Below are 23,478 nucleotides of genomic sequence, written 5' to 3'. Positions count from 1 at the left end.
TGGAGGTGGCGGCGGAGCCGGAGGAGGTTTCGGCGGCGGTGGAGGTGCCGGTGGAGGGGTTGGCGGCGGAGCAGGCGGTGGGTTTGGCGGAGGCGCTGGTGGAGGTCTTGGAGGAGGCGGCGGTGTTGGTGGAGGAGGAGGGTTCGGCGGCGGTGGAGGAGTTGGTGGAGGAGCTGGATTCGGCGGCGGTGGAGGGTTTGGAGGCGGCGGCGGTTTCGGCGGCGGACACCACTGAGCTGTTTGCTAAGACCCAAAGCCATGCACGTTGCCATAATTAAAATAGAAGACAAAAAAAAAAAAAGCCATGCATCGTAAGATTAAAGATTTATTTGGTGGAAACACCGATTTGATTAAGAGAAAATCGCTAATAATAAAAATAGAGGTGAAATGTATGTCGTTTCTTTATAATCCAAGTCGCATTGTACGCTGTTTCGTTTATAGGTGACTGAACTGTGTGTCAGTCTCTCTGTTTGGAGCTTTTTCTAAGTGGTCGTGCGTGGTATATTTAATGTATGGTTGTTTATCATTATTTTCAACCTCTTTACATCCATTGTAATGGGTTTACTCTTATATACGCAATAAAATAATGTTATGCTGCAAATTAAATTATTTCCACTCAATACATTACATACCGATTACCAGGATTGGACATCTTTAGAACATTATGTTCTTTATTATCTTCTCTCTTTAATACCACAAGAAAACTAGATTTTATTTATTAATTCATTATATCAAGACAGATTTTGGAAAATGTTTTTTTAATTACCTATATACAAATTTATATACATTCATCCATTCGACACGATTCGGCAAATCAGAGAAAACGAAAAATATTGGAGAAGCTTCATGGGCTGAAACCGCGTAAACAGTCGAGGCATTTTCTTTGCATATAACCATTCTAAGGAGAGAGATCCACGCACGGCCGGAAAACATCCCCCGTTTCACCGGCGGCAGGGGCAGAACAGTAATTTCACAAAAATTCCCGCGGGTTTTGCCCCGTGAGAAAGGGAACGGAGCAAATAAAAGTCCCAGAAACAAACAGTCCCTTTTTTTTTCTCCCCTTTCGGGTTCACCGTCTTGGACAGATGCCCAAGTTACAGCCATGGCGGAGAGACCGTCAAGTCACCGAGGACTTGCAAACGGGGCACAACTTGCTCCTCCCGAGCCATGGATCGATACACTGCTCCAAATAAAACGGTTTCGATCACACGAGAAACAGCGAGATTACACGAATAAGAACGTTTTCAGAAGATTCTTGGAAGGTTCTAAGAAAAGATCCTTACATCTCTGTGGAATTTGTGAAAGCAAGGGAGATGGCGAATGACATCTCCTGTCGTCGGGGTCTCGAGGCAGATAGCACACGTCTCTCCATAGTTGTCGGTCTGAATCATCACCAAAAGGAGAGATCAATGACAAAAAAAACAGACAAACTGACGGGTAGAAACAGGAAGACTTACTTGTACTGTCGATTGAGGCAAGCTGTCGATCAGATTGGCAGAAGCACCAGCACGTCGGTTCGTGTGGTTGTTCTCGTCGAGGGATAACAACATTTCGTAGTCGTCTCTGTGTTTAAAGGAGAGAGTAAAACACGATCATTTTCACAGTTGCGGTATCAAAATGCCAAAAGGGCGTGACTTTGGGGATGAAAAAAGAAAGAAAAAGAGTCGTACTCGTTAAAATCGCGATCAAGCCGCTGAAGCATGGCACTGTTCATGGAAGTGCCGAGTCGACTGATAGCAGCCTCTATTTCCTCCAAAATATCCAACCTCTGCATAATGACGAGCTTAACTTTAGTATTAGGGGTCATTTCACGATTCAAACAGAAGAGGTATTCTGCTTCAAGGTTAATGGAGGATACCGAATCTAGGGCCATTCCATTTGGAAACCGGAGATTAAGAGCTCTTGACAATGCGGCAGGTGGAGGGTCTGAACGGTAACCCCTTGCCCGTGTCGTTCTGACAGAAGCACGAGGCTGCAGGATATTAGGTCCCCTGCTCGAAGAACTCTGCTGAAAAATTGCCCGCAAGCGACTTCTACCACGTGCCACCGAGGGAATCTTCAGAGGGGAAAAAACGTGAATAAAAACAACAAACAAATCCAGAGACAGTTTCTTTCGGTTTGTAAATGTCGATTCTTCATGCACGTTAGTGTTCATGACTTACAGGCAAGTTACGACTTGAAGAATCATGGACTAAATTTTCTTCCTCTTGCAGCATCCAGGCTAGGCTTTCGTTAATCTGAAATGACGTGCAAAGTCGAAGGCAGACCACTAGAAACCATCAAGAAATAGACGATGCAACACAGAGAGCATGAAAGAAAACAAGAATCAACAGATCAACCTCTTCATCCCCAAAAAATCGGGATTCCTGGTACAACTGTTCTTGGAGTTCAAGTGCCAACCTCTCATCTGCTTCGATCTGCCTTGCCCTCTCACCACCAGATTCATCATTTTCAACAACACGTCCAGTGCCCTGATGGTTACTAAACCGCATTTCAGAAGAAGAATCATCTTCAATTTCCAAAACCAGATTTTGTGTGCCTTGTCTCTGGATTCTTGCTGGTCTTGAACTGGAAGCTTCACCAGGAGTTCCAACAATTGAGATTTCTTTCTCGTAAGGTAACACATTCCTCCGTCGTCGTTTATTGCCTTCCCGCTCAACCTCAATGATTTCATGTTGTTTAACCCTAGAGGCAAACCTGAAACTTCTCCGTGAATCATTCTCGCCCTTACAGTTGTTTTGATGATGTCGGCCATTATCATGTACAACACTGGAATGAGAACAACCCATTGTCATTTGCCGGTTCCGTGTACTTCTCCATCCCTCTGACCCACCCGCGATATCTCCATTGATCCTGTCAATATAGTAATTTTTTTAGTACAAAATTATGGGAAAGCCACTCATAAGCTAAGCAATAAGAGCAACAGACATGTTACCCGGTTGGTAAATCCAAAGCTTTTGCAGCATTTTCTTTCGACGTTTGCCTGTGACCAATCGCTTTTTTCCCTTTAGCTCTGCCACGAATATCATCATCAGCAACGATCTCTCTAATGTCAACTGAAGATAGATCATCAGAAGCAGTTTTCTCTTCACCGCTTCGGTCACTAATGTCACCATTGGAGCTGGTCTGATGTTCCACAGCTTGTCTAGCTCTAGCTGCTATCACATGTGGAGATATGCAGCCATTTCTTACCAATCTTCTACGGCCAGATGCTCTTATAATAGGCTGAGTAGATGGAGACACGTGATCTTCCTTTCTGTGCCGAGGATCATTGGAAACGTCAATTGTACATCCATTACGTTGATTTATATTTAAAACCTGATTCTTCTGCATGGAAGCTGACGAAGTCGTAGAAAAATTACAACAGATAGATTTCCCTTTATCCTTCTCCATTGTTGTTCTCCTAAACAGAGGGGCATTTCGTGAAGCATGTGTACCATTTCTGTTCTCTGTTTGCATGTCGCAATTTTTGCGGGACTCTTCTGAATGGTGGCGATTCGGGTTCCCCACTCCAGGAACAGGCCTATCTTTACCACTAAGGCAACTACAATATTCTTTATCAATCAAGCGAAATTCTCTTGCAGCATTCTCTCTTCTGCCACCTTCCCCGCCTAAAGAACCACGTCTTGATACTCTGTCAGGAGTATCAGGTACCATCTCGATGTCCATCTCCTCCATCATGTGACAATGGACCTAAAAATCAGAAAAGAAAGACTTTCAAACATTAGCATTGCTTCTTTCCCAATAACCAGATACATTTGTGTTCATTATATACTTCTACATCCGAAACGGATGTGAATGAACGGAAATAGATATGCGTAATCTGATCAGCGTCAATTAAAGCAAGAGACGTGTATGGATGTAAAACAAGCGACACATCTCATATCAACGAGCCAATGACTTTGGTCTCTCTATGATTTAGCATAGGTATAATGCATAAACCATATTCAGCTTTTACACAAAATGATTTAGCAGGAGCCGAAACGAAACTATGACCAGACATAACTCGTGAACTAAGCTCCAATTGTAAACTACAAGCATTAACAACAAGGCAAGTAGATGTGCCACAAGAAACAAAAACATTTTGGCTGAAACCAACTACAAGGAGAGACATAGAACATTCAAGAGAACAATGACAGTGATGATGCATAGAATACAAAACACGAACAGAAAGAAAATCAAAGGATGGTCCTTTATGCAGAACGACAACATCCAAAACAGCTGTTTAACAGTGTGTGCACATAAAATACACACGTACAGACACAAAGCTCAACTACACTTGCTCCTGAGCGCATACATATGCAGAGACATGAACGAGTATACGCAGCTCCAGACGAATTTTACTTTTCCCTTAATGAAATGAAAATGAAGTTTACATTAAAAAAACTTGAAAAAAATGATCTTTCGCAACAAGAAACGAAAAGATAGAATTCAGATACGGAACGAACACCGAGAAAGTACAAAAGTCGAAAAATTCCCAGGATGCAAGAACGCTTTTTTTCCACAAAAAGATAGATTAACCCCTTTCAGGCCAAATTTTTTCAGGAAAATTGGCAACGGAAAACATTCCATAGATAATGAAGCAAGAAATTACCCCGTTAAGCGGTCGGTTCGGTCTCGAAGTTCTCATCGAAACCCTAAAATTTCGATTTCTGATGAGCAGAGAGTGTCAGGAACCTGTTCTGTTCGTCTGATCATACCTACAGATGGTTACCGGGTCGGGTTCAGGATCCGTTATATAAATGGGCCGTAATCCATGTTTTGCCCTAATGGGCCAAAATCCATTTAGTGTATTTCTTATAATGTAAATTCAATTTTATTTTTTTTCAAAATCATGAAAGGAAAATACAGTAATGATGATCAGAGACTCCAGAGTCATTTATTAGAATACAATAATAATTTATTTATTTATTTTATTATTGTTTATTTTCGCGTAATATTTACTTTGGAGCTATTTTAACGGTTAGACAAATCCAATCGCTCTTCCAGTTTCCATGTAACCTTCCCGACCGGACTTTGAACCTTCCCATTGGAGAACCAAGAAACCTTCTTTCTTCTTTGGTGTCTCTGGTCGTAAGATTCCTTTCCTCCATTTCCAAATCTCTTGCTAGATCTCTTCTTCGAACAACAACATCGTACTTCCCCTCGGGGTTTCCCGATCTGGGTTTGGTCGGATCCGATTCCTCGGAAGCAACGAATCTCGACGGCTCCTTCTGGCCTTTTTCCCGGGAGGCGAGATTCCCAGGAAAAGGAGAGAAAATTCTTTGCTTCTGTTTAGCTGGCAAGCTTCAATCTTCGCGTGCTGCTTGATCTGGTGAAGGAGTTTCCTTATTTGGTAAGCAATTGTTGGCAGGACATAGTTGCCTAGGCCGTGTTCCGTACCACGGGTTTGTCTTGGTTTCCCGAATTAGGTCTGTTTTCGGGTGTTGGATCATCAAATTTCGATTCACGGTGGTGCGTTTCGTTTCTGGCAAAGTTCCGGGATTTATCTGTTTTATGTGATAATCTACGCCTATTTTGTGCGAGTAAACACGACTGGAAGGTGGCATTTGGAAATTTCCTCGGGTTCCAGGTATTTATCTCCATTTTCAGATTAGTTTGCTCTGTCTGATAATGGATGGTCGGATTTGGGTTTTAGGGTTCATCTAATTTTGCTGAAGTTGCAAACTCTTCCCTGTTCCATATGATGCTTAGATTTGGTTCTTTGAGTGTGAGGGGATAGTTTACTAGGCGTTGGTTTTGTGGCTTTTGGAGGTTCTAAGACATGGAACAAATATTTGGATTAGACTTGTGAAGATTGGTTTCGACTTTGTTGTTAATACTCCTGAGACATGGCTACCATTGATGTCTCAAAGTACCTTCATAGCCCTGTTCACAAGGCTGTCGTCCTTAGAGATTACGCCGGTCTCAGGAGAATATTATCTGCTCTCCCACGTCTGTCTGACCCGGCTGAGATCAAAACCGAAGCAACTTCAATAGCCGAGGAGGCGAAAGCTGATTCCATAGCTGCTGTCATCGACAGGCGTGATGTTCCTAACCGGGACACGCCTCTTCATTTGGCTGTCAAACTCGGGGACAAGACCTCAGCAGAGATGCTTATGGTGGCAGGAGCGGATTGGAGCTTGCAAAATGAGCAGGGATGGAGTGCTCTCCAAGAGGCTATCTGTAGTCGAGAAGAGATGATAGCCATGACTATCGTGAGGCCCCCCCAGCCACTGGCTTGGGCAAAATGGTGTAGGAGATTGCCTCGGGTCGTGGCCACAATGCATAGAATGAGGGATTTCTACATGGAGATCACTTTCCATTTCGAGAGTTCGGTTATACCCTTCATCTCCAGAATTGCACCATCAGATACTTACAAGATTTGGAAGAGGGGTGCGAATCTTAGGGCTGATATGACTCTGGCTGGATTTGACGGTTTTAGGATTCAGCGGTCGGATCAGAGCATACTCTTTCTTGGAGATGGGTCGGAGGATGGGAGAGTCCCGCCCGGGACTCTCTGCATAATATCCCACAAGGACAAGGAGATCATGAACGCTTTAGAAGGTGCGGGTACTCCGGCATCAGAATCAGAAGTCCGTCAAGAAGTGGCTGCCATGTCCAAGACTAGTATTTTTAGACCTGGGATAGACGTTTCTCAGGCCATTCTTTTCCCACAGTTGACATGGAGGCGGCAGGAGAAAACTGAAATGGTTAGCCAATGGAAAGCTAAGGCGTACGATATGCACAATGTGGTTGTTAGTATAAAATCCAGGAGAGTGCCGGGAGCGATGACTGACGAGGAGTTCTTCTCGAACTCTGCCCAAGAAAACGAAACCGAGAGTGAGGATCTGGAAGATATCTTGACAGAAGAAGAGAAGAAACAATTAGAGTTTGCTCTCAAGTCGGGTTCTCCAGACTGTTCTAACGAGATAGCTCGACCTCGGCATAGTTTCTCACATGAAGATCGGGAGATTCCAATTGAGGATGCCAACGGTGAGATGAAACAGGAGAAGAAAGGATGGTTCAGTGGCTGGAGGAGACGAGACACGTCTAAGAACGAAGGGCACAAGCGAAATATTCCCCCTAGAAGTTCTCTTTGTGCTGATGAGAAAGTAAGCAACCTTCTTGGGGATGAAATGCAATCTGGTGGAGAACAGACAAAACCTGGAAGACATTCAGTTGAGGCTGTCGTGAGGGATGATAACCGAGTCATACGAGATTCGAAAGCATCGACATCAGATGGTGGGAATCATCAAAAGGAAGGGAGCTCCCGAGAGAACGAGTACAAGAAAGGGCTGAGACCAGTTCTTTGGCTTTCTGAAAGCTTTCCTTTACAAACAAACGAACTTCTACCATTGCTTGATATACTCGCAAACAAGGTCAAGGCAATACGCCGTTTGAGGGAGCTGCTGACTACGAAACTGCCCTCGGGGACATTTCCAGTCAAGGTAATGAATGGATGAAGTTTATCTGCATATACGAAGATACATTGTTGGATATATATATATATATATATATATATATATATATATATATATATTTTTGTTCATTTTGTCGTTTTGGTTTGGAATTTGTTTTGGCAGGTTGCTATTCCAGTTGTGCCTACAGTCAGAGTGCTTGTAACATTCACAAAGTTTGAAGAACTACAACCGGATGATGAAGACGAGTTTGTAACACCGCCATCAAGCCCAGTTTCTTCTTATTCGGTGAAGAACAGTCCTAGAGCTGTAACCCCGACCTCGAGTTCCTCCTCATGGTTCCAGTGGATGAAAACACCAAATCAGCGGCCAACAAGCTTGAGTTCCGGAAGTTGTGGTATTGGAGGTGGTAAAGCAGAAGACGATCAAGACCCCTTTGTGATTCCACAGGGTTACAAATGGATCACAGCTGAAGAGAAGAAGAAGAAGATGCAAGAGAAGAGCAAAGCTAAGAAGGGCAAGCGTCAGAACTCCTGAAAGCAGTAACTTCTCTCTCTCTCTGTCTGAAAACCCTAAATTTGCTTAGGAAGATCTACCAGACAACTCTTAGAAAGACTGAAATGAGGGGACAAGTATTCAACAAGGAAAAGAAATGTCAGCTCTCATGATTACTCAGTGTTCTTTTTCTTCTTCTTCATCATATATTCTTGAAATGATTTGTATGGCCATACGGGGATGCAAGTGTTGAAAGCATCTGTTTCTATCAAAAGGTTCCGAAAGTCTGTGTTCTTACATTGACAGTTACAGACAAGAACCGCTATGTAACCCAGATTCTTGGAACTGCTGATAAATTAATCGAATCTATCTTCTTACCGCCACCAACCCCTCTTTTATCTTGTTTCCATGCAGCATTTGTCTCACTGGATCGTACAAGCACCACAATATTTTCTTGTCCCCACATGTTGTTCTCCATCCTCTGACGCGCTTCATATTTCAATAACCGTGGATCTATGTCAGTTAACCGGAAGTAGTAATCCCCCCTCAGTACGCGCAACGCGCACACACACACACACACACACACATATATGTCCATCCATGCACACACATACATATACACATGCATATACATACACAGGTGTACATAAAGGCGAGTATATATACGTATGGATAGATACGTACCTTGGCTCAAATTCTTCAACATGAGCGATATCCTTGCCATGAGCGTCAGGCCACGTTACTTTCCGTTGAACGGAACTCGTCGCCGGACATTCCTCAGCCGCCGTCTTCTTGAGATTGCTCTTGAGACGGCACGGCTCCATCGAGACGGTGGTCCTGCCCGTTCCTCCGCCGCCGCTTCTCCTCTCCGGAGGAGCACGACGTCCTCGTCCTCCTCGGCCGCCGCAGCCATTGCCCCTGTCGAAGTATCTCTTAGCTGTATTGATGCTACTGTCGGAAAAATTCCTCGAACAAGGGCGTACAAAAGCCGTACACTTTCCTCTTGTCGACGTCGCCAGGGGGTCCAAATTATATATATGATCTTATATATATATATCGTCCCCCCGCCGCCGCTTCTCCTCTCCGGAGGAGCACGACGTCCTCGTCCTCCTCGGCCGCCGCAGCCATTGCCCCTGTCGAAGTATCTCTTAGCTGTATTGATGCTACTGTCGGAAAAATTCCTCGAACAAGGGCGTACAAAAGCCGTACACTTTCCTCTTGTCGACGTCGCCAGGGGGTCCAAATTATATATATGATCTTATATATATATATATATATATATATGTGTGTGTGTGTGTGTATAATGAACAGAAACAAGATTTGAGAAACTAAAGCTTGTAGTGTAGAATAGAGAGCTGAAAAAAAGGAAGAAGGGGAGATAATGGAAGGATGTTGGGGAAAGCGCTTATGGAGTAATCATTTTGGTTTTGCTTTATTGCAATTGGTCTAGTAGGGTTTTCTTGTTTCCCACGTTTCATATATATATGTGTGTGTGTAAATTCGATTCGAAGTATATAAAATTAAAATTTAAATAATGGAATGCGAATGATATCTCTAAAATAATTTAAAAATCCAATGGAATTAGACTTTTTTAAATAAAAAAATAAAAACAATCGAACCTGCATAAAATCAAAATCCAGAACATAATTATGCAGTTTCTTTCTGAAGCGGCGATGTGTGTATATATTATTATTATTATTAAGGTCCATTATGTTATAATAACAATAATGAATTAAAACGACATATGGAAGCGCCGGTGTCGAATGATTATGTTTCCGCTCCTCTCTCACCAACTATTTTTAACTTCATTTATTCTTTTAACCGCTCCTTTTCCGATTATATATATATATATATATGTATGTATGTATGTATGTATGTATGTATGCATATGTTCCTCTTGCATAGCTTTTTTTAGTTAATTATGGAATATATTGAAATGATTTTAAAGACATCTGATTATTCATTTTATGTTTGAATATTCTTTCATATAAAAAATAATAATTTATGACAAGAAAAAATAAAAACATGTTATCAATGGGCTTCATAAGGCAGATTAGAGATTACACATTTTTTTTTTTAATAAAAGGCTCACGTCTTACGTATTAATTGACACTATACGGCCCAATGGGCATATCTAAACAAAGAATTAAGCAGTTGATTTTTTTTTTTTTGTGATTATGAAATGATCTTAAGCTCTCTAATCACACGATCTAATCTCGAAACTTTAATTGTTTGAGACAATGATATTCGTCTAAAGTCTTTCGTCGTGGAGATCAAATTCTACGTACGTTGTGTGTTATTAAATTGAAATATAATGAAACCAAAAAAGAAGTCCAATGAAATCTAGAAACTATAGCTAGAAAGGTATTGAACAAATTGAATTGTATTTGCATTTTTATATTGACCATTTATATCTCTGTGCTTATATGATCCAATTAAAATATATATATATATATATATATATATATATATTTATTTGGCCCCCAACCAGCGTTTAATTGCCCCAAAATTTTAATAACACGGGGGGGGGGCGAAATTGAATAAATGAATACGAGTGGACCCACCTCTTAGAAAAATTAAAACGAAGTCGTACTCGGTGGAGGACACGTGTCCACATCTAATAGGATTAAGAAACGATCAGCCCGCGGTATTAGCAGATCCAATTCACCCGAACGAACCTGGACGGAAACCCGTCTCTGTTCTTCCGTCTTCACTTTCCCTTTTTATATAAACACGTAATTTCTCTCTCCTCTGCGGACGATATCCTTGCACAGTTTCCGACCAAAGAGAGACAGAGATTGGGTTCGCGAGGAAGAGATTCGTGTCAAGAGAGAGAAAGCGAGGTCTCTAGAGAGAGAGAGAGATAGAGGCGATTTCCTTAGTCTGGGTTGGTGCAACTCAGTGTTTCAGTTTGTAGAGAGAGAGAGAGAGAGAGTTCGCGATGAATCAGCGAAGGGGAGAGAGACAAAATTCGCCGGCGGCGTACAACGTTATCCTTAAGCTTCCGCAGGGAGACAGTCCTTACGTCCGAGCGAAGCATGTTCAGGTGCGTCACGATGTCTCTTTGCTTGCGGATCTCCAGAAGTTGGTCCGCAGAGTCCGTCAATTCATTCATATGCTCATTATTGCATGTCCGATACGTTTGTAACGCGAAACAAGTTATGTCTGAATGGAAATTTGCTTGAAAATGGCGGCAGTTGGTGGAGAAGGACCCAGAGGGAGCGATAGTGCTGTTTTGGAAAGCGATAAACGCGGGAGACAGAGTGGACAGCGCACTGAAAGACATGGCGTTGCTGATGAAACAGCAGAACAGAGCAGATGAAGCCATTGAAGCCATCAAGTCTTTCAGGGACAGGTGCTCCAAGCAAGCTCAAGAGTCCCTTGACAACGTCCTCATCGACCTCTACAAGGTCATCTTCCCCCCATCCCTTTCTTGATCTCACACGCATGTCCCGGTCACCTTTTTTCTGACGGATTTAGATGTGTAATTCGACAGAAATGTGGGAGGATCAAGGATCAGATAGAGCTGCTGAAACAGAAGCTGTGGATGATCTACCAAGGAGAAGCTTTCAACGGGAAGCCGACCAAGACGGCACGGTCTCACGGGAAGAAATTCCAAGTCACGGTCGAGAAGGAGACCTCTCGTGTTCTGGTAACGGCGACAACACCCTCACGTTACCGACAGATCTTTGGTTTAAACTCTGAGCTGATGTTGATGAATGCGGGATTTCGATAATGTAGGGGAATCTGGGTTGGGCATATATGCAGATGCGGAACTATACAGCGGCCGAGGTGGCTTACCGGAAAGCACAGGTGATAGAACCGGACGCGAACAAGGCCTGCAATCTGTGCACCTGCCTGATGAAACAGGGGAAACAGGAGGAGGCGAGGTCCATCCTCTGTGATGTGATTCAGGGGAACATCTCTGGATATGAAGATCCGAGATTGAGAAATCGGGTCAACGAGCTTTTGAGGGAGCTGGAGCCACCGCAGGAGGCGGTGTTCACTTCCACGGTCATGGACGGCCATGAAGGGGGGCCTGATCAGTTTGTGAAGGAATGGACCAGACCTCATAGGATGAGAAGACTTCCGATTTTCGAGGAAATCTTGCCTCTCAGAGATCAACTGGCTTGCTGATGATCTCCTTCTCCTTCTCTTGTCAGATACTCACATGTAGGAATGAACTAGTTTACTTCTTGTAAGCCTGTGGGCGGGCATCATCATATATAATACATATTACATACAAACAAACTGGAGAATATGCCCACCCACTAAGTATATCTTCAATAAAAAGGATCATTCGACAAAAAGATTACACGCTCACGAAACACAAATCCCCTAACCTACTAACCAAACCGACCAAAAGTTTTTACATCTGTTTCAAACATTGATCCATCAGGATCATTTCCAGTGTTACACGGTTGCACTAGCATGAACACTGGTAAACGAAATAAAGAAAAAGGGCATACCCATCTAACGTAGATAGAAGAATAGTGGTAGAACGAACGTGCAAATTTACCGGGGAGGAGTTCCGATCAGCGTAAGTGGCAAACTAGGTACACTTGAAGCCATGGCAAATCGACAAAACCATGATGAGGACCAAGGCAATGATGATGCCCAATACTATGAGCTTTATCTTCATGTTCTGCAGCCACATCTTTCTTCTCATCTTGGTTCCTTGTGTTCTGAAATCTTGCGCCTGTAGATATCCCATTCAATCAAAAGACATGTAACAGACTTCAATATACACAGAAACCAAAACACAGATCTATATGCAGAACCCCAGAAAAACAATTGACCAAAGAAGACTACTCACTTGCGAGCGGAGGTTCTCGGTTTTGTCCACCAAAAGCTCAATTTTCTCACCACGGTCAAGGACCTGCGTCCAGACGAATTATACAAAACACATTAGGTTTCGAGGAAGGAGAACATTAGGTCATTGGGGTGATGTAGGACACATGCAAGTCTTCAACAAGTGCCAAATTCACTAATTTTAAAAACCTGGGAAGTTCGAAATAGACACGGATAAATCATACAACAGAAAAAAGAAAGGGCCTTCTTCTGACCTTCTCGATGTTTTCCATCATAACACCCTTAACTTCGGTCACCTGGGCTTTCACCTTGGCAAGTTTGCTGATCTCCTCGGGGTGATCCACACAGTACTGCATGTGCTCCTTCAGTTTAGACCTTCAGTTTTTTTTAATAAACAAAGAGGTGAAGACAGCATTCCACAGAGATGGAAATAAGAATATCATTAAACGAACACCAATGGTGAATGGTAGAGGCTCAAAGAAGAGAAAAAGGAAAAAATTACCCAAACTCTCTGTTCAAGCTGTTGGCTTGAGCAGTTGCAGCTTTTCCTCCACCATATCTCTTGTTAAAATCCTCCTTAACTCGTTCCAGGAACGCCATTGGAATCTGCCTCCCGACGGATTCAACAGCCACAACACAATAAGCTGCACCAACAACACATAGACAAGAACATACATTACATAACAAGACAGCCATATGGACAGATATGTGAACATATATCATCACAACGAAACAAACAGCAACAACAACGTGGTCCATCTCAGAAAAAAGCAACCGGGGGATTCACAAAACAACAAGATCCAGGGAAGATCGAATCCAACCAAGACATAAAGCAACAAGTTTGATCTACATATAGCCTAATACATACATATAAACAAATGAAAACTTGCCTCGGTCATTTTCAACGAGAACCCTGAATATTCATATATGCAAAATCTAGATGTATCCGTCAAAAGAATGCATATGCATATATACAAAGATCGCACGTATCGATGAAAACGGCTCTCAAATAAATCCACTCCTAATTGAGATACATCGATCGCCAACATATAGATCGGAACAACGCTTTCTAAAACATCCGAACCGAAAATAATACACGGATCAACGCACAAACCTATCACGGGGACAAGCTCATATCAAGACGAAGACTTACTGAAGCCATTTTCAACGAGGTAATTGAACGTGTGACCATCGCAATTGTAGGTAAACTTGTTGTTCGAAGACGGAAGCTTCTGGAGGCACTGAGCGGCGACGGAGGTGAAATTGCCCTTGAACTCGGTGTACTCGACGAGGATCACCGTGCCGCGAGCGACGAAGCTGTAGATCAACGATTGTTGCCCCATCTTTTTCACCCGCAATCTGGACGAACGAAAGCCCTAACACCAGAGTCCGATCCGATCGTTTTCGATCAGAGAGATTTGTTTTCCAGTCTTCGTGTGTACGGAAGCAAATGATCTAAAATAACAAAGAACGAGGGGTTGAGAGAGAGAGAGAGAGAGAGAGAGAGAGAGAGAGAGAGAGGACGCAGCGACCGGAGGAGAAAAAAATGAAAAAATGAAACGCTGGATTTGCGCGGAGAGAGATGTATTTCTCTCGTTAATGCTTCATTAAAATAAATTTAAAATATGACGATAAAATTAATTAATTGATTGATATAATTCGTGCATTCTCATTCATTGTTACTGTTCCTTTGTTTGTCAAGAAAAGGAATTCAATGTTTTTGTTTTAATTATTAGGATTAGTTGTTGTGTTTTGCATTGACCATTTTCCCTAATTCATCTGGAAACTCAAAATTAAAGCCTAATCTTTTGAGAATTTAACATCTGCACCCTAAACTTTACAAAACTTCAATTTAATACCAAAGTTTGGAAAATTGGTGTTATATATGGGTTACCGATGTTATGATCCTTGCCAATTTAGTGAAAATTGTTATTTTGGCAATTGAATTAATCTACAATTACATGGGTTTTTTTCATCGTCTTCGTAATTCCCAGTCTAATCACGTGTACGTTAGCGAGTAACAACACTTGATACAAAACATACACACCCAACAAAAAAAAAATCTCAAACTGAGATTCCTCCGCCGCCGGTAACTTCATCCGGCGGGCTGATTGTGATCCAAAGCAGAGACACGGTGATGGAGACGAGTCCCGACCAAACCCAGACGATTGTCGGAACTCTTCCTCTCCGACCCATCAGTCCTTTCGCAAATGGGTACATGTGCACCAAAACCCAGAAGCTGAAAAACGATCCTCCCATCAGTTTGCTCCACTGAGGAATCACGCTGTAGATCGTTCTCGATGCGCCGATCACGACCGCCACCAGGTTGACTACGATGATCGTCAACGGCATGATGAACAGGCTCGTCCATTTCACTATATATAGATCGGCGTATACGTCGTCCTCGTCGTCACCTGCCGATTTCGATGTCAGGGTGAACGAGATCTCGATTCCTGCGATCACTTTCAGCAATCCCTGAATCACAGCTGCGAGGTGAGCGCTCGTGCCTCCGATTAGCCAGAACTGCTCGTTCCTCCACCATTCCTCGAGTCCGATTCCCGACCATTTCACCTCGAGGAGCGAAATCAGGGTCAGGGTTAGGGTTATGCAGAGTAGATAGATGAGGAAATGGATGTCGAGGCTCTGAACTATGAACTGGCCGGTGAAGAGGCACAGAGCAGGGAGGAAACAGTAGACGACCAAGAAGATGGAAGTGAAAGGGTAGATTCCGACGTTGAGGTAAGCGACGCGTTGGAGGAATTTGAGCCTGCGAGTGGCGAACAGGGCGTTGTTCTTGGAGAAGAAGATCTCGACGGACCCGGTGGCCCACCGCAGGACCTGGTGGAGACGGTCGGTGAGGTTGATCGGAGCGGTCCCGCGAAAGGCGTCCCGTTTGGTGATGCAGTAGACCGATCTCCAACCGCGGTTGTGCATCCTGTAGCCCGTCACCACGTCTTCAGTCACCGATCCGTAAATCCATCCGATCCGATCTCCCCACTCGGTATTATCCTCATACCTGAAACAGCGATGGCAAATCGCGACTACTAACGTCAATGTCATCGAGAAAAGGGCTCAACTTTTCAGCTGAAAGGATCATGTCAAAACGCAAACTGCAAACGCTGATATCTAGTCATTGAGAAAAGGAGGAGACTTGCCAGCAAGAGATAACAGCAATGGCCTCAGCCACAGTGGGGGCATCGAGAGGCGGCCGTTGGAGAAGAAGGGCGCCGGGAGGGCGGCCGTTCATGACAGACATATGGTCAGCGAGTGGTCGGCCTTGGTACTCGGCGACTGGGATGGTTTCAGTGAACATGGTCGAGTTGCCAAACTTCTTGGGCAGGCCGAGCTCGTGGTCGTCAGTGAGAGGCTGTGTATCCGAGTCAGTATCGGTCTGGGACCGAGCTCGGGCATTTGCAGAAGGAGTCTTGACCTGTCCGAAAATGCCCAGGTAGTTGTTGGCCCGAGGAGGGTTGAAGCCGTAGAGAGCATAGCGTCTGAACATACAGCCCGTCCCGACATAAACAGGACCTTGTAGCCCATCAAGCGCTCTCATGTTACCTGTTTACGAACCCAATGTTTGGTCACGGTGATGTTCTTAGGTTATTGAGTCAGAGAGTTCCGACAACACTCACCATCGAAGAAAACGGTATTGTGATTGGCATATCGGTCAGAGGGATCGATCCCTTCGAACCTCTGCGGGAACTGAATGTAGCAAATCCGGTCGCCGCCTCGGTCCATCATAAAACACATACCTTCTTTGATAGCTTTGGAATTGTAGATGTAGTGATCACAATCCAGATTCAGAATGAAAGCACCATTTGATAAAATAGCTGAAGCCCGAACCATGGCGTTCATGGCACCAGCTTTCTTGTTGTGGTCGTAGCCAGGGCGTTTCTCACGCGAAACATACGCGAACATCGGCACACGGATATCCACATCCGTGAAGTCGAGCCCGCCCTCGTTCGGTCCACCCATCACCGGGTCGAGCTCAGGCACTTTGCTCATTATCTGCAAATATCAGGTTCAGTCTTTTGAGAGGTTACTTAGATAGAAACCCGATAAACCATTGACTGATAGTCTGATAGTGAAAAAGATTGTGTGTGTATATATACCTGCAAGATTCCGGCATGATCGCCCTTGGAATGATCAGCCGTGGGACTGAACCAGGTGCCAGGCCAATGCGTGCCATCAGCCATCCAAGTGGCTGGAGTCAGCTGAATGCCGTCTGGTGGCAATACGCCGCCGTGTTTCTCACGGGCCATCCGTTTTTCCTTGAGCTCTTCTTTCGAGTTGAACTGTTCGGCTCTCTTTTTTATTTGCTCAGGTAGACCATTGATCCTTACCTTGAATTCGTCGTACTCACGTTTGATCCAACGCCTGTCTTTGACAAAGTCTGGCTTTTTCTTGTTCTTTGTCGGGTCCCTTTTCAGGCTGAAGTAACTGTCCGGGTTCCTCGGCTCTATGTCATGTTTTCTGCAGAATGGAACCCAAACCTGCAACAGAGCAAACAATGTTCCAAACCCAAATCGAATCAAACTCTCTTGCACTACTTAATCGGATCAAGCATCGAGTCAAGAGGGAGACAAAGGAAAAAACGAAAACCTCAGCGAAGCGAACTGCCTCAGCCATTGCTTCGAAAGTGAGAATGGCACCACCGTCGTCTGAGATGTAAGCAGAAAGCTTCTCGATAGGATAGTCCACGGCCAGAATCGAGAGGATGGTGTTTGCAGTGACAAGCGGAGGCTCTTTCTCTGGGTCGGCTGTGGATACAAAAACGTCGACGCCGGGCAAATCGGATCGGCCGGTGGGATTGGCCGGAGACGGCTGCTCAAACTTGTCGTGCAAGGCAGCGAGATCGGCCGCTCTGTTTATAGGGTTTAGCTTCGGAAGGATGTCGAGAATCCAAGAAAAAGCGAACCAAATCTCGCAGACAATGGATAGTCCCCATAGCCACATCGCGTCTTCGTTAGGGTTCCGAACTCGCCACCCGAGGAAGAAGCAGAGTACCACCAGACGGATTAAAATCAGTAACCTGAACCAAAAACAGGGGAAGAGGGGGTGTTACGACCGTTTTTGAAGTTTCGAGGTGAAATTGAAAGAGATGAAAACTTTTGGGGCTGAAATGGAAGCATTTACCTGTACGGACTGAGCACTTGGGCGGGGACCTTGACCTTCCTCGTGAGGGGCTTCCATGGCTTGTCGAAGAAATCCGACATGCTCACGCCGCTGTCGTAAGCGTTCTCGTCTTCCGACCAAAACGCATTTCCGATTCCGTACTTTCCTTTGGATTCGAACAGCCATCGATTGTGATCGAAATCTCCGGTCTGGCTTCTGAGAAGCATAGATTTGTTGTTCGATTTCATCACCGATAATCTCCTCTCGAGCTTATTCCCCATCACGGGCCCGTCGCCGCCAACACCGCCGCTATGACCGGAGTCGGAGCCGAACCGCGTCTGTTGGTATGGGCCAGAGGCGTCGGGTTTGGCCTCCGACGTGGAACCGGCGGGTTGGTTGTCGGGAGTGGGAGGCATGAGAACAGTGTAGTTGATGTAGTCGTTTGGGCCGGAAAAGTCGCCGGAGACATCGATGTCATCGTCGCGGGAGAGGCTGACGATGCGACCACTGGATGTCCGACGGGCGAATTTCACGGCCTGAGGTGGCCGACTCACGGATGATGACTGTGACTGTAGGCCTTTCTTTGTCGGACTCGATTCCATTATACCTTTTGATTTATTTTTTTTTGGTATCTATTTTTTTTTTTGCTTCCTCAGCAAGAAACCGAATCCATGACGAGTTTGAGAAACTGAAGGAAACCTGGGAAATGTGAAAAGGTTGATGATGAGAGAAGAAAAAAAAAGATTTTTTTTTTTTTTATTAAAATTCGATGGTTTAAAGACCTTTTTCTATTTTAGGAAAATTGTGCAAAATCTTTGAATTTGGGATCTCCTTGCTTTAAGCTTTGCCCCTCTCTCAGCTAGAAGTTGCAAAACCAATTAGTTAATATAGTTATATCCTTTTTTTGACCTTTGAAGCTCTCTTCTTTTAATTCCTAAATTGAAAACAAACCCATACATCTTGGGTTCATATGTATATTTCGCTTCGATTTCTCCAAAACTCTACATTTTCTTGGTGCAGGGTTATCAATTAACCAATAAATTTGGCTGAATTGATATCCTACACTAGCATTCAAAAAAAAAAAAACAAACATTTGAGAAGATTCATTTTCCATTTCTCCAAATCTTTTTTAGGGTATAGAAAACGCTCTCTGCTTCAAAGAAAAAATTGAAAAAATCCCAAATAATTTCAGGCCAACATAAACTTCATAAAATGGTAAAGCAAGAAATCTAAAAGTGAACTCCTCACACAGAGCCTAAGTATTTAAAAGCATTCACAAGTTTTCAATCCCTTTCAAACATCAGTCGGATACCGGAAATATAGCAAATGTTGTACACGCATATATTCATATATATATGACCTATACAAAACCCAATTCAGGACGTACAATCTAGCAAGAAACAAGAAATGAGGATAGCGCAAAAAGAGCAGCATGATTTACCGAGAAGGTCCCCCCCGGTCAAGTTGGAAGTGAAGAACCGTAATAACCCGAGGAAGTTTCGGATTAAGTACACTTGAAGCCATGGCAAACCGACAGCACGATTATGAGAATCAAAGCGATGATGATGCCGAGGACTATGAGTTTTATCTTCATGTTCTGAAGCCACATCTTTCTCCTCATCTTAGTTCCTTGTGTTCTGAAATCTTGCGCCTGTACCAATTCGAATTTATTGGAACATGATAAACAACTGAGATGAGCATATCGAAATGCCAATGCACAATTTACGTAAGACACCAACCTGTGAGCGAAGATTCTCAGTTTTGTCCACCAAAAGCTCGATTTTCTCGCCACGATCCAGAACCTGAAAACGAGTGATTTCCATGAGATAAACACACATGAACGGTAAATACACGGCAGACACGGGCGGATTATGATTATATGCCAACAAAATAAATCGTTGCTTTCTAACCTTCTCAATGTTTTCCATCATTACGCCCTTAACTTCAGACACTTGAGCCTTAACCTTTGCAAGCTTGCTGATCTCTTCAGGATGATCCATGCAATACTGCATGTGCTCTTTCAGTTTAGAGCTTCAGGCAAGCAAATGGGTCAACAATCTAATCCAGGAAACGGGAAGGAGAAAACTCTCAACAGCTAGCAACAGAAGAGGTCAAAGAATTACCCAAACTCTTTATTCAAGCTGTTTGCTTGAGCAGTTGCAGCCTTCCCTCCACCATATCTCTTGTTAAAATCTTCCTTAACTCGTTCCAAAAAGGCCATCGGAATCTGCCTCCCAACAGAGTCGGCTGCAACAACACAATAGGCTGCAGAAGAAGAAAAAGGTTGAGTACTGCTTACAATTCCGAACCGACCAAGAAAAGCAGAACACTTTCCAGCATAATCAGGTGGCATGGGATGAAGAGGAACATCAGGTTGGCTGTTGCAAATCCTCAGCAAAAACCCACCCGAAATCCAATCACGTATATAGTAATCAAAGCAGAAGAAAAACCAGAAGGTAATCGTTTCCAGCAAAACATCTCAAAGTTTCCGACTGCCTCTCACAACAGTCAGATCAGACCCGTTATTAAATGATCATCAAACCCGCTAAAACCTTGAAATGTTATCCATGAACTGGCCAATCATAGTAAAGCAACCAGTTAAGAAGACAGATCCAGATCAAGATCTCAGTTTTCTTCCAATGGTTAGAGATATCTACTCAGATTTGTACACATGGACAGATAGACCCGGAAACTCAACTCACACAAACCGTATGAGAAATCAGAGACACATACAAATAGATCGAAACAAGGCGAAGAAAATCATAGCTAAATCGAAGCATAAGTCCGAATCAGGCGGAGACTCACTGAATCCATTATCGACAAGGTAATTGAAGGTGTGGCCGTCGCAGTTGTAGGTGAACTTGTTGTTCGACGATGGAAGCTTCTGGAGACACTGCGCAGCGATGGAGGTGAAATTACCTTTGAACTCCGTGTATTCCGCGAGGATCACCGTTCCGCGAGCGACGAAGCTGTAGATCAACGATTGCTGTGCCATTTTCTTCGCTTCAACCCCGACGAAAACCCTAACGCCGAAATCGAATCAGACTGATTGATCGATCGAATAATCGACCAACCAGAGATATTTTTCTTGGGCACGGAGCCGCAGATCTGGATTCACACGAACGAGGCGAGGACTAAATGGAGAGAGAGAGGGAGCAACCGCGGCGATCGAAGAAAAAGGCTTCGAGGTACAGCAAAGGTTTGCGTAATTGGGTAAACATTTCATTATTAAACATAAACAGGTACGTCATTTATACAGAGAAAAATACAAAGTAATTTAATTTTTTTTGTATATTATAAATACGATTAAACTTGCTGCATATATACACAGAAAAAAAAAAGATAAGATGAGAAATCAAAAGAATTCAAACATTAAAAATGACGGACCAAAACTTTTGATTCACTGTGTATCAACATTAATTAACCTCATAAAACAAAAATGCAAGCATCGAATTCCACGTGTAATCATCCCACAGCTTGTCTACGACCAATCAATTCAAAAGGTATAGGGATTCTTTTGATTCATTGTGTATCAATATTGAACAGAATTAAAAACCCTTTGATGCGATCTCCAAGTTCATTACTGTGCAATTATTGTATATATATATATATATATATATAATCAAAATAGCAAAGTTGTCTAACTCTTCCTTCACTTGACTGAAGCAACAACATGTGATGATGGCGTGAAGATGAGTAGATGACTTGTGTCATCAGGTCGATCTGTCACTTGGTGTTGTGCGTCGGAACACTGAGGTAGAACTTTGTGTTCATGAAGTCGTCTAGTAAGGGATTGTATCCGTCCCTTGTTCTCGTCTTCGATGGCAACCCAAACTCCTCCATGAACGCTGATGTATCCAGCTTCATTCCAAACCACAACAACAACATGATCATTTTGATAGATCTTTCTTCCGTTTCATTCCGAAACAAAAAGTTTTCAGACAAGATCACAATCTTACCGTGAGGGTTCTCCTCCTCTTCCCTTTTTTCGATGATTTGCCGTCTTTCTCCATCTTTGACCAGCCTGAACAATAATGGTCCATCCGTTCCAACAGCCAGAAATTTGTCGGAAAAAATATGTCAGCATCACCCTGCAAAAGTCACACCAAAAAAATAATGAAAAGGGTGCCTGCCTATATGAAAAGCAAGCTATGAACAATCATGGGTCCATGATACAGTGGACCAGAAGGTAAGAAGGACGTTTAAGATATGTCTCACCTTAGCTTCCAAATAACTCTTGTAATCCGAGCTACGGCCATCTTTCTGCAGATCAAAACAAAACAATGATAGGTGGAAACAGAAATTACATTCAAGGTTGTACCGATATATGATTAAATATTCTTCAAGTCTCCTCATTGCAAAGGACATCTACAGCTATCAGAGATGGAGGAAAAGACTATCCTCTTTCCAACCGTATTCGTGTTGCTTGGATGTCAATTCCTAACTGTGGTATATAGTTAATTACTTTTCACTGGCCACATTTGTACATGCAAACAAGCATGGACATTAATATCCAGATTGCATATCGCCGTGGAATCAGCTATGATGGTGTCAATGCATAGTACCGGAAAAATACGAGAACAAACCTTAGTCGAGACTAATGGGGCCCTTTCACCAGGCACTTTCACATCGGGCAGGTAGCTAAAGTCGGAGGCTATCAGTGACATCTTTGGCAGTTTTTCATGTAAAACCTCTAGCAGTTTCTGGAATTTCCAAAGTTAGAAGCATTTGAATGAGAGAGAGATTATGAAATCTGGACGCTGTTTTTTACTTACCAAACAACCCGTAGGAAGCCAACTACGTCTAGGTTTGGGAAATATTTTAGACCAAATGTTTTTCGCCAATGAGGGAGGTCCATCTTCAAGTTCGACCATTTCAATGCAGCGCTTGACCAGTGGATCATCCAAAGGCTTGTACAGTTCAGTGAGTGTTTCGCTGCAATTTAAAAGAAATCTAGATGGGTAAGGCAGAAATGTGAAAATTAATCTGCAAAAAAAATGTCAGTCAGGAAGCTCTTTATACCTGCCTGGTTTCTTTTCAACCCAGACTTCCATCCATGGAGAAACTTGATTTTCGGAATACACAAGATCATGTGGAAGATTATCTAGCACCTGTAAGAGAATAACATGGTCTTAATACTGGATACAAGAAACCAAAAACAGTGAAATCTCTGAACAACTCACCCACAAAAAGGTACTCCAACTACTTAATACACACCTCTAGCATAATTACCCAGCATGGTTGTTGCTCTAAATCCCCTGTTTGAAAACAATATATTAGCTCAGAAGAAGTATTTTACAATCATAAAACTGAAAGTGTTCCATGAAAACTTGGCAGTTTAGTTTACAAACATGTGAAAGCAACAAAGTTTCCTAGTTTCAGAATTTCAGATCTGGAAATACATTCTCCTCTTCCAAATAGAGACCAATTTAGCCAGCCACCAAGTCTGGTATTAATAGCACAATGCTTTTGCTAGAGACAATTAATTCCATTCTTCTGCCCAATCCAGATTTTTATCTTTTTCCACCAAACAACTTATATCCAGCATAGTTGCAGAAAAGACAAAATCCCAAAGGAAGTGACAAAGAGAATTTGCATTGCGATGAAACAAGAATATCCTCACCCCATCCAGCACGATCAGATGCATCACGACGCT

General features: G+C 43.2%; 8 protein-coding genes across 10 annotated transcripts in view; 3 read left to right on the top strand and 5 right to left on the bottom strand.

Moving 5' to 3' along the window:
- LOC104801041 (glycine-rich protein 23) overlaps nucleotides 1–570 on the top strand; it is a 1,368-nt gene extending 798 nt beyond the window's left edge. Inside the window, exon 2 of one of the 3 annotated variants that reach the window (XM_010524117.2) lies at nucleotides 27–570. In XM_010524117.2, the coding sequence (XP_010522419.1) occupies nucleotides 27–235 (209 nt within the window). In that variant the 3' untranslated portion in view covers nucleotides 236–570. The remainder of the gene's footprint in view (nucleotides 1–26) is intronic. The other 2 variants (XM_019201037.1, XM_010524118.2) reach the window with 2 other exon arrangements.
- Nucleotides 571–739: 169 nt separating this feature from the next.
- On the bottom strand, nucleotides 740–4,687 carry LOC104801040. Its single transcript, XM_010524116.1, has 9 exons — nucleotides 4,595–4,687; nucleotides 2,936–3,693; nucleotides 2,340–2,853; nucleotides 2,163–2,237; nucleotides 1,859–2,056; nucleotides 1,671–1,768; nucleotides 1,458–1,563; nucleotides 1,284–1,382; nucleotides 740–1,180 (listed from the first exon to the last, which is right to left on the bottom strand). The coding sequence occupies exons 1-9, from the start codon at nucleotides 4,628–4,630 to the stop codon at nucleotides 1,118–1,120; spliced, it is 1,947 nt and encodes a 648-aa protein (XP_010522418.1). The 5' UTR covers nucleotides 4,631–4,687; the 3' UTR covers nucleotides 740–1,117.
- Nucleotides 4,688–4,978: 291 nt separating this feature from the next.
- Nucleotides 4,979–8,274, top strand: LOC104801039 (ankyrin repeat domain-containing protein 13C-B-like). Its single transcript, XM_010524115.1, has 2 exons — nucleotides 4,979–7,430; nucleotides 7,566–8,274. Exons 1-2 carry the CDS (start codon nucleotides 5,832–5,834, stop codon nucleotides 7,935–7,937), a joined length of 1,971 nt encoding a protein of 656 aa, XP_010522417.1. The 5' UTR covers nucleotides 4,979–5,831; the 3' UTR covers nucleotides 7,938–8,274.
- A 2,366-nt stretch (nucleotides 8,275–10,640) lies between these two features.
- On the top strand, nucleotides 10,641–12,356 carry LOC104801037 (protein SULFUR DEFICIENCY-INDUCED 2). The gene is made up of 4 exons (XM_010524113.1): nucleotides 10,641–10,941; nucleotides 11,093–11,305; nucleotides 11,392–11,547; nucleotides 11,637–12,356. Exons 1-4 carry the CDS (start codon nucleotides 10,837–10,839, stop codon nucleotides 12,030–12,032), a joined length of 870 nt encoding a protein of 289 aa, XP_010522415.1. The 5' UTR covers nucleotides 10,641–10,836; the 3' UTR covers nucleotides 12,033–12,356.
- Nucleotides 12,174–14,250, bottom strand: LOC104801038 (vesicle-associated membrane protein 725). Its single transcript, XM_010524114.2, has 5 exons — nucleotides 13,861–14,250; nucleotides 13,210–13,351; nucleotides 12,962–13,082; nucleotides 12,712–12,774; nucleotides 12,174–12,594 (listed from the first exon to the last, which is right to left on the bottom strand). Exons 1-5 carry the CDS (start codon nucleotides 14,048–14,050, stop codon nucleotides 12,448–12,450), a joined length of 663 nt encoding a protein of 220 aa, XP_010522416.1. The 5' UTR covers nucleotides 14,051–14,250; the 3' UTR covers nucleotides 12,174–12,447.
- Nucleotides 14,251–14,622: 372 nt separating this feature from the next.
- Nucleotides 14,623–18,621, bottom strand: LOC104801036 (cellulose synthase-like protein D1). Its single transcript, XM_010524112.2, has 7 exons — nucleotides 18,605–18,621; nucleotides 17,844–18,521; nucleotides 17,310–17,739; nucleotides 16,820–17,200; nucleotides 16,340–16,715; nucleotides 15,863–16,265; nucleotides 14,623–15,723 (listed from the first exon to the last, which is right to left on the bottom strand). Exons 2-7 carry the CDS (start codon nucleotides 18,422–18,424, stop codon nucleotides 14,772–14,774), a joined length of 3,123 nt encoding a protein of 1,040 aa, XP_010522414.1. The 5' UTR covers nucleotides 18,425–18,521; nucleotides 18,605–18,621; the 3' UTR covers nucleotides 14,623–14,771.
- Nucleotides 18,622–19,052: 431 nt separating this feature from the next.
- LOC104801035 (vesicle-associated membrane protein 721-like) lies at nucleotides 19,053–21,036 on the bottom strand. Its single transcript, XM_010524110.2, has 5 exons — nucleotides 20,628–21,036; nucleotides 19,946–20,087; nucleotides 19,733–19,853; nucleotides 19,562–19,624; nucleotides 19,053–19,473 (listed from the first exon to the last, which is right to left on the bottom strand). Exons 1-5 carry the CDS (start codon nucleotides 20,815–20,817, stop codon nucleotides 19,327–19,329), a joined length of 663 nt encoding a protein of 220 aa, XP_010522412.1. The 5' UTR covers nucleotides 20,818–21,036; the 3' UTR covers nucleotides 19,053–19,326.
- A 281-nt stretch (nucleotides 21,037–21,317) lies between these two features.
- Nucleotides 21,318–23,478, bottom strand: part of LOC104801033 — a 4,829-nt gene continuing 2,668 nt past the window's right edge. Inside the window, exons 7-14 of the mRNA XM_010524107.1 lie at nucleotides 23,446–23,478; nucleotides 23,040–23,080; nucleotides 22,845–22,933; nucleotides 22,598–22,757; nucleotides 22,409–22,525; nucleotides 22,041–22,085; nucleotides 21,782–21,913; nucleotides 21,318–21,683 (exon numbers count right to left, since the gene is read on the bottom strand). Coding sequence (XP_010522409.1) covers nucleotides 21,549–21,683; nucleotides 21,782–21,913; nucleotides 22,041–22,085; nucleotides 22,409–22,525; nucleotides 22,598–22,757; nucleotides 22,845–22,933; nucleotides 23,040–23,080; nucleotides 23,446–23,478 — 752 coding nt within the window. The 3' untranslated portion in view covers nucleotides 21,318–21,548. The remainder of the gene's footprint in view (nucleotides 21,684–21,781; nucleotides 21,914–22,040; nucleotides 22,086–22,408; nucleotides 22,526–22,597; nucleotides 22,758–22,844; nucleotides 22,934–23,039; nucleotides 23,081–23,445) is intronic.

Source organism: Tarenaya hassleriana, unplaced genomic scaffold, assembly GCF_000463585.1.
Source record: "Tarenaya hassleriana unplaced genomic scaffold, ASM46358v1 Cleome7, whole genome shotgun sequence".
NCBI classification, from domain to species: Eukaryota; Viridiplantae; Streptophyta; class Magnoliopsida; order Brassicales; family Cleomaceae; genus Tarenaya; species Tarenaya hassleriana.
Note: the sequence above shows the minus strand (reverse complement) of the source record. Positions and strands in the feature narration are given on the sequence as shown.

Coding starts and splice junctions, on each gene's coding strand:
- LOC104801040 (XM_010524116.1), bottom strand. CDS start 4,630: ATGAGAACTTCGAGACCGAACCGACCGCTTAACGGG. Junction 1,769..1,858: donor ATGGAATGGCCCTAGATTCG/GTATCCTCCATT, acceptor GTCATTATGCAG/AGGTTGGATATTTTGGAGGA. Junction 1,181..1,283: donor TTCACAAATTCCACAGAGAT/GTAAGGATCTTT, acceptor TATTTGGAGCAG/TGTATCGATCCATGGCTCGG.
- LOC104801035 (XM_010524110.2), bottom strand. CDS start 20,817: ATGGCACAGCAATCGTTGATCTACAGCTTCGTCGCTCGCGGAACGGTG. Junction 19,854..19,945: donor AGCTTGAATAAAGAGTTTGG/GTAATTCTTTGA, acceptor GCTTGCCTGAAG/CTCTAAACTGAAAGAGCACA. Junction 19,625..19,732: donor TGATGGAAAACATTGAGAAG/GTTAGAAAGCAA, acceptor ACTCGTTTTCAG/GTTCTGGATCGTGGCGAGAA.
- LOC104801036 (XM_010524112.2), bottom strand. CDS start 18,424: ATGGAATCGAGTCCGACAAAGAAAGGCCTACAGTCACAGTCATCATCC. Junction 17,740..17,843: donor CAAGTGCTCAGTCCGTACAG/GTAAATGCTTCC, acceptor TTTTTGGTTCAG/GTTACTGATTTTAATCCGTC. Junction 15,724..15,862: donor ATTGCTGTTATCTCTTGCTG/GCAAGTCTCCTC, acceptor TCGCTGTTTCAG/GTATGAGGATAATACCGAGT.
- LOC104801039 (XM_010524115.1), top strand. CDS start 5,832: ATGGCTACCATTGATGTCTCAAAGTACCTTCATAGCCCTGTTCACAAG. Junction 7,431..7,565: donor CGGGGACATTTCCAGTCAAG/GTAATGAATGGA, acceptor TTGTTTTGGCAG/GTTGCTATTCCAGTTGTGCC.
- LOC104801038 (XM_010524114.2), bottom strand. CDS start 14,050: ATGGGGCAACAATCGTTGATCTACAGCTTCGTCGCTCGCGGCACGGTG. Junction 13,083..13,209: donor AGCTTGAACAGAGAGTTTGG/GTAATTTTTTCC, acceptor AAAAAACTGAAG/GTCTAAACTGAAGGAGCACA. Junction 12,775..12,961: donor TGATGGAAAACATCGAGAAG/GTCAGAAGAAGG, acceptor GTCTGGACGCAG/GTCCTTGACCGTGGTGAGAA.
- LOC104801037 (XM_010524113.1), top strand. CDS start 10,837: ATGAATCAGCGAAGGGGAGAGAGACAAAATTCGCCGGCGGCGTACAAC. Junction 10,942..11,092: donor TCCGAGCGAAGCATGTTCAG/GTGCGTCACGAT, acceptor AAATGGCGGCAG/TTGGTGGAGAAGGACCCAGA. Junction 11,306..11,391: donor TCCTCATCGACCTCTACAAG/GTCATCTTCCCC, acceptor GTAATTCGACAG/AAATGTGGGAGGATCAAGGA.